The 12424-nt window shown below is 43.1% G+C and overlaps 1 protein-coding gene across 1 annotated transcript in view; it reads left to right on the top strand.

The window, feature by feature from the left end:
- The window catches only part of LOC119659509, a 99502-nt gene extending 96138 nt beyond the window's left edge, over nt 1-3364 (top strand). The window contains exon 3 of the mRNA XM_038067639.1: nt 825-3364. Coding sequence (XP_037923567.1) covers nt 825-1564 — 740 coding nt within the window. The 3' untranslated portion in view covers nt 1565-3364. The remainder of the gene's footprint in view (nt 1-824) is intronic.
- The last annotated feature ends 9060 nt before the right edge of the window (nt 3365-12424 follow it).

Here is a 12424-nt window from a genome sequence, read left to right as displayed (position 1 = left end):
CCCCCATGGCTTCCGTTCCTCAGACTCGAAAAGGACATGGAAGGAAAGCATTTTGCCACTATAGAGGAAGTAAAAAAAATCTCTGGAAGGCAGAAAGAACATCCCTATAAAAACTAATAATGAAAAGGTTGTTTGGAGAAGTGCGTTGTTGTCAATCGAGAATATTTTGAAGGTGATTGAAATTTGGTGTAAAGATATTAATAAATATTGAAGTTATATAGAATTTTTTGTTTCTTTGGATCCCACTTCGTATCACGTTGCTGAGTACCAACTATAAGATATTCTCTATTTTGCTAGACTGCAGTGCCCCATAGACCCCACAATACCATCGGTTTATATCAAAGACGCCTCACACAGGGGAAATCAGCAACAGATCAGATTTTCTCTTTACGAAAGGAGATATAAAAACTGTTTGAATTAATCGCTTATCATAGCATAGTTACGGTAAAATTGTACACTATCATAAAAGATTTCGGTGTCCCAAAAAACTTGAGGTCAGTAAAAGCAGCAGGATCACTTTCGTGATCTTTTGTTGTCACCAACGGTCTAGGACAAGGTGATGGCTTAATAGACTGGGGTGCGTGGAACATCAAATCCATGTGGGAAAGGATCATCTTGTCAAGAAAGTGTGTAGGAGAAAACGTGGCATACTCGACTAGAATTCTAGCGATGGTTCGGAGAGGTATGAAATTCCTCTCTCGGATAATAATGAACTTGTGGTTATTTTCCCGTTATTTAATGCAAGAGATTTTCGACTACTTTTAAAATTTATTATAATTTCAAAAATCAAATATATTAACCAATTTTTTTTTGCATCATTTTAGCTGGAAAAATCACTCATAGACGCACTATCGCTGATCGAACAGCCCGTTCTCGACTATCTGCACGGCGTCTACCAGACAGTGAATCTTCATCTTCAGACGAGAGCGAGGTAGAAGACTATCCCAGAATGGATGAAGATGACAATTTTGCCAACAAAGAAGATGCATTCCCACCCTCCGTTGATGCCGTATCCGCTGATGCCAATATGGAATTTGCTTCAAGTCCCGTCGCAGGCAGTGATATTTCAGCAGGATGCCAATGTTCAGACCGTCTAACTGTCCTTACCGGCACAACAGATAGTGCATATGATAGTATTCGCTGCCGATACTGCAGCTCACCAAATACGATTCTATCAAACGAGACCATGGCAACCACCGATGATGTTTCAACAGCCATCACTAATGGCATTGTATTATTCAATCGTGATCGTAATGACTTAAGTGATGATTCCGCCTCGAATTACTCTACATATTCCTCTGCGTGGTACAGTGATGATTATAGTTCGTCAAATCTAGACAATAGGTACTATGTAAGCAAGAAACCACATAGAAACAGTCGAGCTCTTCTGGAGATTGCGGTGAAGACGGTGAAGCTGATCAAGAGGAACCAACTGCTGCAACAGAAGCTGGCCCAGCTACAGTTCGAAACTCGACAGTTTTTTGAATCGGTCATGGCGAACCCGGAGAATCAAAATGTCCACCTGAAAATCACAACTGATGAGAGGAAGGAAATCAAAGCGTGAAGAAGCTAAGACTGTTGTTTTGTTTTGATCAAGGTACATTCAATCAGTGCTTGGGCATTGGTGTATATGAAGACATGCCGTCTAATTAGTATCTTCTCTAGTATTAAATCATTTAATTTTCAACCTTGTTTGAGTTATGATGATCTCAGATTTTAGTTATTGTTTCCAATGCTTTGCGAACGATTCTAACTGCTTTGGGACAGGGGAAAAAGGTTTAGATTTCCTAATCTGATCTTGTTGTTTCGATATTGTAGCGAAATTGTTAAGAGATCTCAAGACGGCTGGCAACTATGCGAATGAAGCTCGTATTTTCAATTATTTGCCAATTAAATCTTAATTTTATAAACGTAGACAATCAAGTTATTCCGAAAGTTCTAGACTTTCCTCCCTTTATCCATGCTTTTTTAGATATCTAACCCCCAATCATTGGTTGAGTGTACTATGGCAGATACATACAGATACATCCACTCTATTCTATTTTAATCATTTATCTTAAACAAATATTATCATGTCTTGATTCTAACTATCATCATATTGTTAACGTAGTATTCATATTTTACATGAAACCCATTTCAAAGTCATCTTGTATCTAATCCCAGGATGCAAGTAAAATCTATTTAATAAACATAAGTAGTTTTACCAAATGAAACAAAGAGAAAGCAAACAAAAAATAAAAAATTTAAACATAAAAAGTAATAAAGCTAAGGAAAAAACTGGAAAAAAATCAAAAAGAAAAAGATAAATATTGTCATTTCTATTTATTATATTCCTTTGTAAATTGTATTTTATAAATTTTTAGATGCTATCTCCATTTTTAGATATACATTGTATATTTTAAGATTGAAAGAATGAAAATGCCCAAACTCTGTTGTCTTTAAGCTGTTCGTTTGTTCATTAAATTCGTAAGGAATGCATGTGTTACGTAGTGTTCTGTATTACGCAGAAAAATCAAGAAATTGTTTAGATTTTTTATATTTATAAGGGTACCGAGAGAGAGAGAGATAGAGTGATTTTTAATTCAGCGTATTATTGCATTAGTCATGCGATTTCGATAAATGGAATATTTTTTGATTTTATTGAAGAATATTTTGCTTGCATAAGACATTATCAGGAAAGGAAGCTTATATAAACGTACATATTTGTATTTAGATGCAAGGAAAGATGGAAGTTTGAAATTTATACATTACAAGTACCATAGATGCGATTGACCTTTAACTTTAGATGACAAGGTGCTCAGTAGTTATTCCAGAATAAGCAAGTTTAACATCCCAAACTTAGATTCAATAGAACGTTGTTGAAATATTAACATTACACTTTTATCTACCCCATATTATAGGATACAATTATCTAAATGTTCAGAGATGCAATGCAAATAGAGATATTTCTAGCTAACACATGATACAGGCGAATTCAAATGATTATGCACAATAATTCAATCATTCAGAAAAGTTAAAGGTTGATATTTTCATACATTATACAAATTTATCTAAATGCTAATAATAGAGTTGAACTGAATTTAATGAAATTTTGCGAAGAAAAAAAATGAGAAACAAATTCAAATGAAAAGCAATTTTTTAGTCGATAGTGAAGATAGATGCAACAAATACATGTGAAATCTATAATAGAAGAAATACTGTTACATATTTTCTTGAAATGAAATAGATACATGAATAGTTGACACATAGGAGAAGAAATGAAATTTATGAAAAAAATGAATAAATCAAGAACAACAGTAACATAGTGATGATGATAAAATCCATTTTATTCTCTTTGAAATAAAGTTTTTTCATTAAAAATGTGCACATTGGGGTTTTGAGTAAAAAAGTGGCAGAAAATCCGATTTGTGCAACTTATATTATAAAAATTTATGTTTCAGACATTTTTTTTTAAATTAAATCATTCAAAACTCGCACGTGTCGCATCGTGGCAGGTTTCACCAAATATATGAAGAAGAATTTTGCATGCAAATGCAGACCAAGAAGAAATATTTGGCTGAATGCCACGAGGCACGGTCCGCAAGGAGCTTACCTTTGTCATTTAGAAACCAGATCGCAGTATTCGAAGCCAAAATTGGTTGGTATGCTGGAAAAAAAGACACAAAATACTTTGAATAATCAATCTAGGGAGAAAAATTCGTCACAGGTTTTCATCAATCATTTTAATAAATGAAATAAAGTGATATGATAGAGTAACCTATTCTCCTTTCTAGATACAACAAGAGGGTATTTACCATTTCAAGATACTGCTCTGGGAAAAGATTAAAGGAAAGAAAACTGGTTCTAACTAACTCAGCAACTTTCTTACGAGTTTTTACTCATTTAAGGCAATTTCATCGAAGGATACAATATACAAGAATTATCTAAGTATAAGCTGCCAATGTCGATGGAGATTCTAGCTTGATCTACAAAAAATTGAACAAGAACAAGGCAAGAAATAGTGGGCGTTCCTGAAAGTAATATGAAGAAACTCGGGAAACAAATGGGCTGTCTACTGTTTAACGCACTTAGAAACGTTACTAAGTATCGAGTCCTAATTCGTATAAGGAAGTAATTTAAGCGAGCAGCGACATTAATTGAAGAGGTGAGTACCTTCTTCAATATACCCTTAGTAATCAGCAGGAAGTATATAATGTAGAAAACACACCAACATTCCTAATCAGCACCAGGCAAGAGGTATTAGGTGTTCGGAGAAAAAATGAGATTTGACACCGAGAGCAGCTCTGAAGTAGTAGACCAGTTTGGGATTCCTATATAAGACAACTGAGCAACAGTAGGTCATATCCAGGGGTGGGCGATGATATCAATACTGTTTTTGTTTTGAATAGGGTAGGTGAATACGTTTATGCACAGAGTATTGTCTTGCCGCAACTGTACGCCGTCGAAATACCATAAACGCCTCCCCCTCGGCAGAGAGATAGCCTGAAACCGTTTATTACATTATTTCGGGCTAGTTCCCTTTCACCATCGAAAGAGGAGAGGAGGAAGGGAGTTGTTAGTTCTGGGAACTCAAGGCAATCCGGCAATTCCAGTGATCGAGCTCTATTTTCTTTGCAACGAAAAGAACCTGAAGGTAATGCGCAATATAGCTCCACCTATCAGCGCTGTTGTGTGGCGATATATCCCCTGTGTTGAAATGAAGTTGTTGACGAATCCCATCCCACCTTTCACAAGGAATAAGGTGTGATAGGCGTCGTCCACGACCCCATTGCAAAACACATAATCAGGAGATCATGCTTTCCTCATCTTGTGCAAGTCACACTGAAAACTCCCATGCTCACTCAGGAGTTGGATAAGGAAATAGTCAATTTCACCGTAGTTTCGATTCAGTCAATTGTATCATTTTGCCAAGAGAGTTGCCACTCATTGAATGTACGCTGCCGTTCTTCATTTCCCTTGGCTCTTCTCCCTTGCGCCTGTATATGACTTTAGGCTCCTTATCAAGAAGGGCAAAGGGAATAACTCCTACAATCACCATCATTGCCGGTTCAGAGACAATGTGGTAGGCAGACGTCACCCACAAGGCGCCCCGTCTCTGTAGTTACGCAAGGCGTTTACAATATACCTCCAAGAGCGCCAATCCATACCTCTGCGCCGTAGAGCAGAACAGACTGCCCTGAACTCATCAGGAGACGTCGCCTGATAGATGTCAAAATATTTTCCATTAGCCGACTTTAAGTCGAAACTGCAGCCTTTTGTCTGTGACTACTTTCAATTCTTTTATAGAGAAAAGTGGGCAGCCCTTGGCGCCTTCTAAGCTATTGTTATCAATCCATACGGTATGTGTGGGGAATAGTGGCCGTATAATGCGTGCCATCTGCTCGGTCTTAAGTGGATCGCGTTCCTGCAGAGCTGGTTACTAATTTATAACCGAGTCCCCATGGGCCCCCATTCACCTCGTCGACCAGGTCGTGCATGTAGTAAGCTTTGCTTCTATTTATTACGCCACGGAGTTTCCTTTTGGCTGATATGTACTCTCTCATTGTGATACATGCCCCTCTCGGTCGTTTAAACATTGTTTTAAGCGGCGGAGTTTGGGACACTCCTTTCGGAGCTCCGCCATTTCATGCCACATCTCAATGCCTTTCTGGGAATGGAGGCTCCACAGTTGGTCGTTATCTTGTTCATAACTGAGATTACGATAGCTGTAGCGCCACGCCAACTGTTCCAAGAGCTTCGACACGCACAGGAAGAGCGCCCGGGTACCAGACACTGAGAGGTTGCGTAAACTACTTCGAAGTCGATGTATTGATAGTCGTTTGCCGAGAAGTCTTCGAGAACTCGCCATCTGTCCACCAGTGGCACCAGTTATTTCGATGGAAAGGTTACGTCGGGAATGCTTTCCTTGCAGCCTGGACGCTGGAACGTTGGTATGTTTAAAACTACGCGTCCTGTTCTTGCCCTTCATTTCAAGAATCCGTTTTCCTCTGGAGGCGGGGTGAGGTATGTCCCATTGAAGAGGACAATATTGTGGAAGGCCTAAACATAGTTAAAGTTTTGTTTAAGAATCGAGGGATTCCTAAGTCCACCATCCACTCAATGACGGATCCGACCAGGCTAAACGGAGTTGTCATTGACGAATATCCCGCCAACTGGCATAATCGCCAGTCACTTCATTAAGGGATATACCCTGCAACGGGAATCTAGGTGAAATGAAAGCAAAGGTCCAAATACTTTTTAAGAGGGCGAAACATCTCCAAAATTGGCTGACTTGCTTTGAGGAGCCTAATTGGCGTGCGCCGTTTTGATGCCATAAACACCTAAAAACGTAACTGCTCTGTTAAGGGTAAGGTGAGCACAATCTAGCCGTCTAGAGGTCCAAAGAATTATTTACCTAGTACCGTAGTCCGGCCCTAACTAGGGTTGAGTAATCGTAAAGGAAATGTCTGAAGGTTTTTTCCTCCTCTCCGCAATTTGGCAATGCGAATTGTGGGGCATAAACCTCCTGTTTTGCATTATAGATGCTAATTTATCATTGAAAAATACCATTTTCATCGGTTTGAATCTACACCTAATATTGCTTTACAATTTTAAAAGCTAAAAATAAAAGCTAACAACCAATTCAACAGTAAAACGGAATAGATTCATATAATTCATAATACAACTGCGGCACCCAAATTGTGCTCATATGCAACATTGAAAGGGGCCGCGCAATTCGCGATCTTACAGATTTCTTTCGTGCAGAACAGCTACGTTGTTTTCCAGATTTTAGTATTTTAGTGTAGTTTAAAAAGAAAATCGATTTCCCAAATGTTCTAGAGTGCTTTTCCCCCTTAATGGTTGTTTGAATGTCGGTCAGAATGACTTTGTTATGGTTGTGGCTCGAATCGTGTCTCAGGAGTCAGCATTGCCAGTATCTCCGCTTGGAATGGCGAATAAAACTCGACTACACTGTGTGCATCCGTGAACACTGCCGCAACGAATCTGCAGAGCATCTTTGATTTGCCGGTCAAAAAACTGCATTACAGCCTCGCAACACATCGACGGTAATCCACTCTACCCTGGCTAGAAAGCCCACTGTAAAATTTTTCCTAAAGCCCGAGGTATGTACCTCGCCTGTTGCTATGGCCAACTTCCCTGTCCAACATCCGCACTCATGTAGTGTAACAAAACTTCATGCTGCGGCGAATGTAGTATGGGGGATTCAGGGGAGGAGGTGTAGGAATGGATTGAGGGCATTTGGTGGGCAGAACTGCAGAGCCCTAGTACCACTTGGGCACGCGGTTCTTTAGATCTTATTGAACTTGGTCCTATCGTATTTCTTGCTCAGCGCCGATCAACACACAATAGAAGCGAATTTTAGTATGAGAGGAAATACATCCTTGACCGGGGAACCCATTTCCTTACAAGGGTCCTCTTGTAAGCGTAGAAAGTTATACAGGCTTTCTATGTTTAGTCTCCAATTTACCGTATGATCTAGTATCATAGACATTGGAGGAAAGTGACAATCTTTGTCCAGTTGGCCGCGCAACGTAAAATTCGGGTACCTTTGGCTTGGTGCGAAATTGCATCACCTTTGTTTTAGCTGGATATCTTGTAGTCGGCAGACACACCCTTCTCTTTCTCCTTCCATAATGTAACCACCACTCAACAGCGCAAGTTATCTCGGAAAGTGCGGTTTCTATGGATTTGCCTCTGGGTTACGCAGATTTGGAAATAGGCAATCTCTCTTCTTGGCAAATCACACACTTATGAAGGTTCGTCTGAACAACAACTGTGGTTCGATACGCTGGTTGTTGATTTAAGAGTCTCGTAACATTCAGACTAAGCCTTTCACCGAGCAAAATGACGCAACCGATCAAGGCCTGCCGACTCCGTTTCTAAACGAGATAAAGACTGCAGAAGAAGAATCTCTCCATGATCGTCCTTAAGTGGTTTTGCAGGAGAATCTTTAACACGAAAGAGTAGAGGTTGATTGGTCGAAAGCCCTCTGCGGACTCATTGCACCGCTTGCTTACTTTCGGTATGAAAACCGCACGCGTATGTCTCCAGGAGTGCCGTACATATTCGAAGGAAATACAGTTTTGATAAATCTTTACTAAGTCGCGACACTCCCATTTCTTACTGTTTCTAGAGAGTCGCAGAAGTTTCTAAGTTATACAAGGCTACAGCCAAGAAGGACAATATCCATGCCTGGAAAATAAAATGGGACATTTATCGAGAATGAGGAGGGCAGGGTACATATACTCCGGGTCCCATCTTACGGCAGTGGAAAATAACATTCTGTCTGACGCAACGAGAACCGACAATCGTAAATTGGAGCATTCCAAAAGTGATACCTTCACAAACTAGAATAAGAACAAAAGTACGAATGTTTAACGCACTGAAATTCCCCGGATTGGATAGTATTTTCCTAGCATTACTTCATAGAAGCTTTGAAATTAATTTAGGATTCGTCCTAAAAGTGGTAAGGAGCAGTATAACTCAACCCGAGATTGTCCACAAGGTGGGGTACCATTAATTCTAACGTGGGAGTATAGTAATTTCCAGGAGAGGTAGAATACAAGTCCAGGGTCACGCTGACGATATCGAATTAATCTCTAGGGGTTAGTATGAGAGCACCCTATAGTATGAAAATAGTGGGATAACGGGTTTAAGCATCAATCAATAGGAAGCGCAGGCTTGATCACTTGAGATCGATGGAAATTAAACAAAAAACGGAGGTCAAATATTTGAGCATTACACCAGATCAAAAACTACACAGGAAGAAACTGCAAGAGCTCTAAGGATTTGCAGGTGCATAGAAAGAAAGAAACGAGGATGCACCCTGAAAAACGACGTTGGATATGTACAGCAGTAGTCAGGCCGATGATTATCCATGGGGCCCTAATCTGAGTAGGCAGAACCAAAGTCGGTACAACAGCGCGGTAGTTCACAAATTTCAAACATTCATGAGGACATGTCCAACCGCATTCTTGGGGGTTCTTCCGGGTCTGAGTTCTCATGGGGATATAGGAACCCAAGAGCTCGCAAGCTGGTTTAAACTTCACCAAGAAAAGAGGTAGGATCATAGTGAAAATAGAGTTACTCAAGGCGAAATTACTACCTGGAGAAGCTAGGCATTATTACGGACACTATCTGCAGATTCTGTCCCGTGTGGAGTTGCCAAATCTCCCATCAGGCGCGTCCCTTCGTGCGGATAAGGGAATGCTCGGCGAATGTGTCATGGCCATGCACATGCACGCATCCGGAGATGTGCGTGTATGGGCATGTTTATGCGCAGGCCGGGTAGGTGGGAAGTAAACGCCCACCCGTGGATAAAAATTGGCTATGGGAAGGATACCCAGAAATAAAACCAAACATGGAGGAGCAGAAGAAGAATGAATTTACGGTGAAGGGCTTCGGAAATCCAGTGCCGGTGGTTTTTGGGAGTGAGCAAGCGGGCTCCCGGCCGTCGATATCCAACGACCGCAGTGCCTCAGTAGTGGGAACCTTGGCTACTGTGGCATCTAATGTTACAAGCGTACGGGAGGAACTTGAACTGGCTCCAGTGATGGATCCGTTCAGAAGGAGCTCGATTTTTCGCAGATCCCCTCCCACACGGGCACAAGCCCCCACGATCGCTACCCCCAGCGGTAAGCGTATAGCGGGAGTCTTCGATGAGGAAGAATCACTGACGCCGATTCACCCGAGCGATGTTTTGGGCAATGATCAGTCTGGAGCTGCCTTTACTGCCCTCGGTAAAAAGATCATGGAGCTGTGTGAGTTTATAAAGGAGCGCAGGAACATTCACCAAAATATAAGGGCTATGATAAGAGGCATCCATTCGACGTACGGCAAGGCCCAGGATGAACGAGTAGGGAAGTCGCCGATTGGAAAAGTGAACCAGGCAACTCAAGTAACGCCGGTTCAAAACACAAAAGGGGAGAGACCGGGAAAGAGGCTGCGCGAGAAGCTGAATGACTCAACAGGCCAGCAAACCCCGAAAAGAAAAAAGGACTCAACTCCCAAAAAGGCGGAGTTCATGAAAAGTACGTCTGAAGCTACCAGTGAAAATACTGCAGTGGCTACCTCGAGAAAAGGGATCGAACCTTCAAAGGCGGATGCGGAAGCTTGGAGGAATGTAGAACCGCGGAAAACAAATTATCGGAGGAAGATTAGACCGGAGGTGATTTTCATTTCCAAACGAGGCGAAGGGTCATACGCCGACATTCTCAGGAAAGTGAAGGCAGACCCCGAACTCACTAATTTGGGAGACAACGTCAGCCGTATTAGACGGTCGCAGAAGGGAGATCTTATGTTGGAACTTAAGAAATCCAAGGATGTAAACGCGGACAAATTCTTAAGCCAAATCGGGAAGACTTTAGGGCAGGAAGCCGACATAAGAGCTAGCAGACCGGAGATCACTATAATCTGCAAAGATATAGATGAAATCACGACGAAGGAGGAGGTTCGCGAAGCGTTGGAGAAACAGTTCGATCTTGCCGGACCACAAGAGTCAGTGGTGAAAACGCTAAGGAAAGCCTATGGGGAAACACAAACCGCCATCATCAGCCTACCAGTGGAGAACGCACTCAAACTGTTAGCAGCAGGGAGAGTGAGAATAGGCTGGGTTATGTGTCGCCTTAGGGAACAGGTGGCGTTAAAACGGTGCTTTAGATGCCTTGGCTTTGGTCACATTGCGAAGTCATGCACTAACCCAAATGACAGGTCAAAGCAATGCAGGAGATGCGGAGTGGAAGGCCACATCAGCAAGGACTGCGGAGCTGACCCAAATTGTCTACTGTGCAAAGGAAAGGAGGGTGTGGACCATCGGCACATTGCGGGCAGCAGCAGGTGCCCGGAATACAGGAGAGCCCTTAGCACAAATCGCAGATGAGGTTGATACAAATCAACCTCAACCACTGCGAGGCGGCGCAGGATCTACTCGCGCAAACCATCCGCGAGAAAAACATCGATGTGGCCATCCTAAGTGAACCATACCGAAACCGCGGTGGTAGCGTTTGGGTCAAAGACCAAACGGGCCAAGCAGCGCTGTGGACTTGTGGAGAACAAGGCTTCCAGGAAATAATGGAGCACCCGGAGGAGGGCTTCATCAGAGCGAAGGTGAAGGGCATCCACATCTACAGCTGCTATGCTCCACCCAGCGCTACACTCGTCGAGTATGAGCGGATGCTTGCTGCTCTTGTTTTGGATGCAAGAGGACGTTGGCCGATCATAATAGGAGGCGATTTCAATGCGGGGGCTCTTGAATGGGGCAGCCGGATAACTAATATCAGGGGACGTGTTCTCCTCGAAGCATTCGCGGAGCTGGACGTGGTACTGGCGAATGTTGGGTCTTCGTACACTTTCCGGGGAAGGGGCCTGGGGTCTATAGTGGACCTGACATACGTGAGTGCCACTTTAGCCAGTAGAATCGTTTGGCATGTCAGTGAGGACTATACTCACAGCGACCACCAGGCAATCTGCATAGAGATCAAGGGCGGATCGAGCTCGAAAAAGAGTTTTCGCAAAATGCCGGGTGGTATGCTTGGCTGGACAGTGAAAGCGTTCGAGGGGGACACGTTTTCCGCGGTGCTCAAATCCGACATATCCCTGAATGGTACGGCTGGAGAGAAAGCCACCCAGATCACTCAATGGGTGACGGAAGCATGCGATGCTACTATGCCCAGAAGGCGATTGCTCCCCAGTAGGCAACCCAACTACTGGTGGAACAACGAAATCGCAAGTTTGCGAGCCGCATGTTTTCGGGCAAGGAGGCTTTGCCAGAGGCTCAGGGGAAAACCCGGCGGCGACGGTCGAGAGGAGGCACACAAGCAATTGCGTGGCCGCCTAAAGGAAGCCATTCGGAGGAGCAAAAAGAACTGCTTCAAACAGCTGTGCGACCATGCCGACATAAACCCTTGGGGCGAGGCTTACAGAGTGGTGATGAAAAGGCTGCGGAAATCACCCCAGGTGACCTGTCCGCGCCTCCTGAAACAGATTGTTACCACTCTGTTCCCTCACCACGAAAATAGGGGAAGGCAAATTTTTGTTCAGCTAAATGACGACATAATACCGCCTGTAACTGTGGAGGAGCTGCGGGAAATATGTGGTAGGTTCGGTGACAACAAGGCCCCAGGGTTGGATGGCATCCCCAACCGAGCTTTGAAACTGGCAGTGAAGACTAGGCCCGACCTTTTCGCCAACACCTTCGAGGCGTGCCTAAAAGAAGGAATATTCCCTGCCCAGTGGAAAAAGCAAAAGTTGGTGTTGCTTCCGAGGCCTGGCAAGCCACCTGGAAACCCAGCGTCGTACCGTCCTATTTGTCTGTTGGATACAATGGGGAAGATGATGGAGAGAGTCATCTACAACAGACTCCTGCCCATCGCCGAAGCCAGCAATGGTTTGTCGGAACGCCAGTTTGGTTTCCGACGCGCCCACT

This window comes from Hermetia illucens, chromosome 6 (genome assembly GCF_905115235.1).
Source record: "Hermetia illucens chromosome 6, iHerIll2.2.curated.20191125, whole genome shotgun sequence".
Lineage (NCBI taxonomy): Eukaryota > Metazoa > Arthropoda > Insecta > Diptera > Stratiomyidae > Hermetia > Hermetia illucens.
This window is presented reverse-complemented; position numbering and strand designations above follow the sequence as displayed.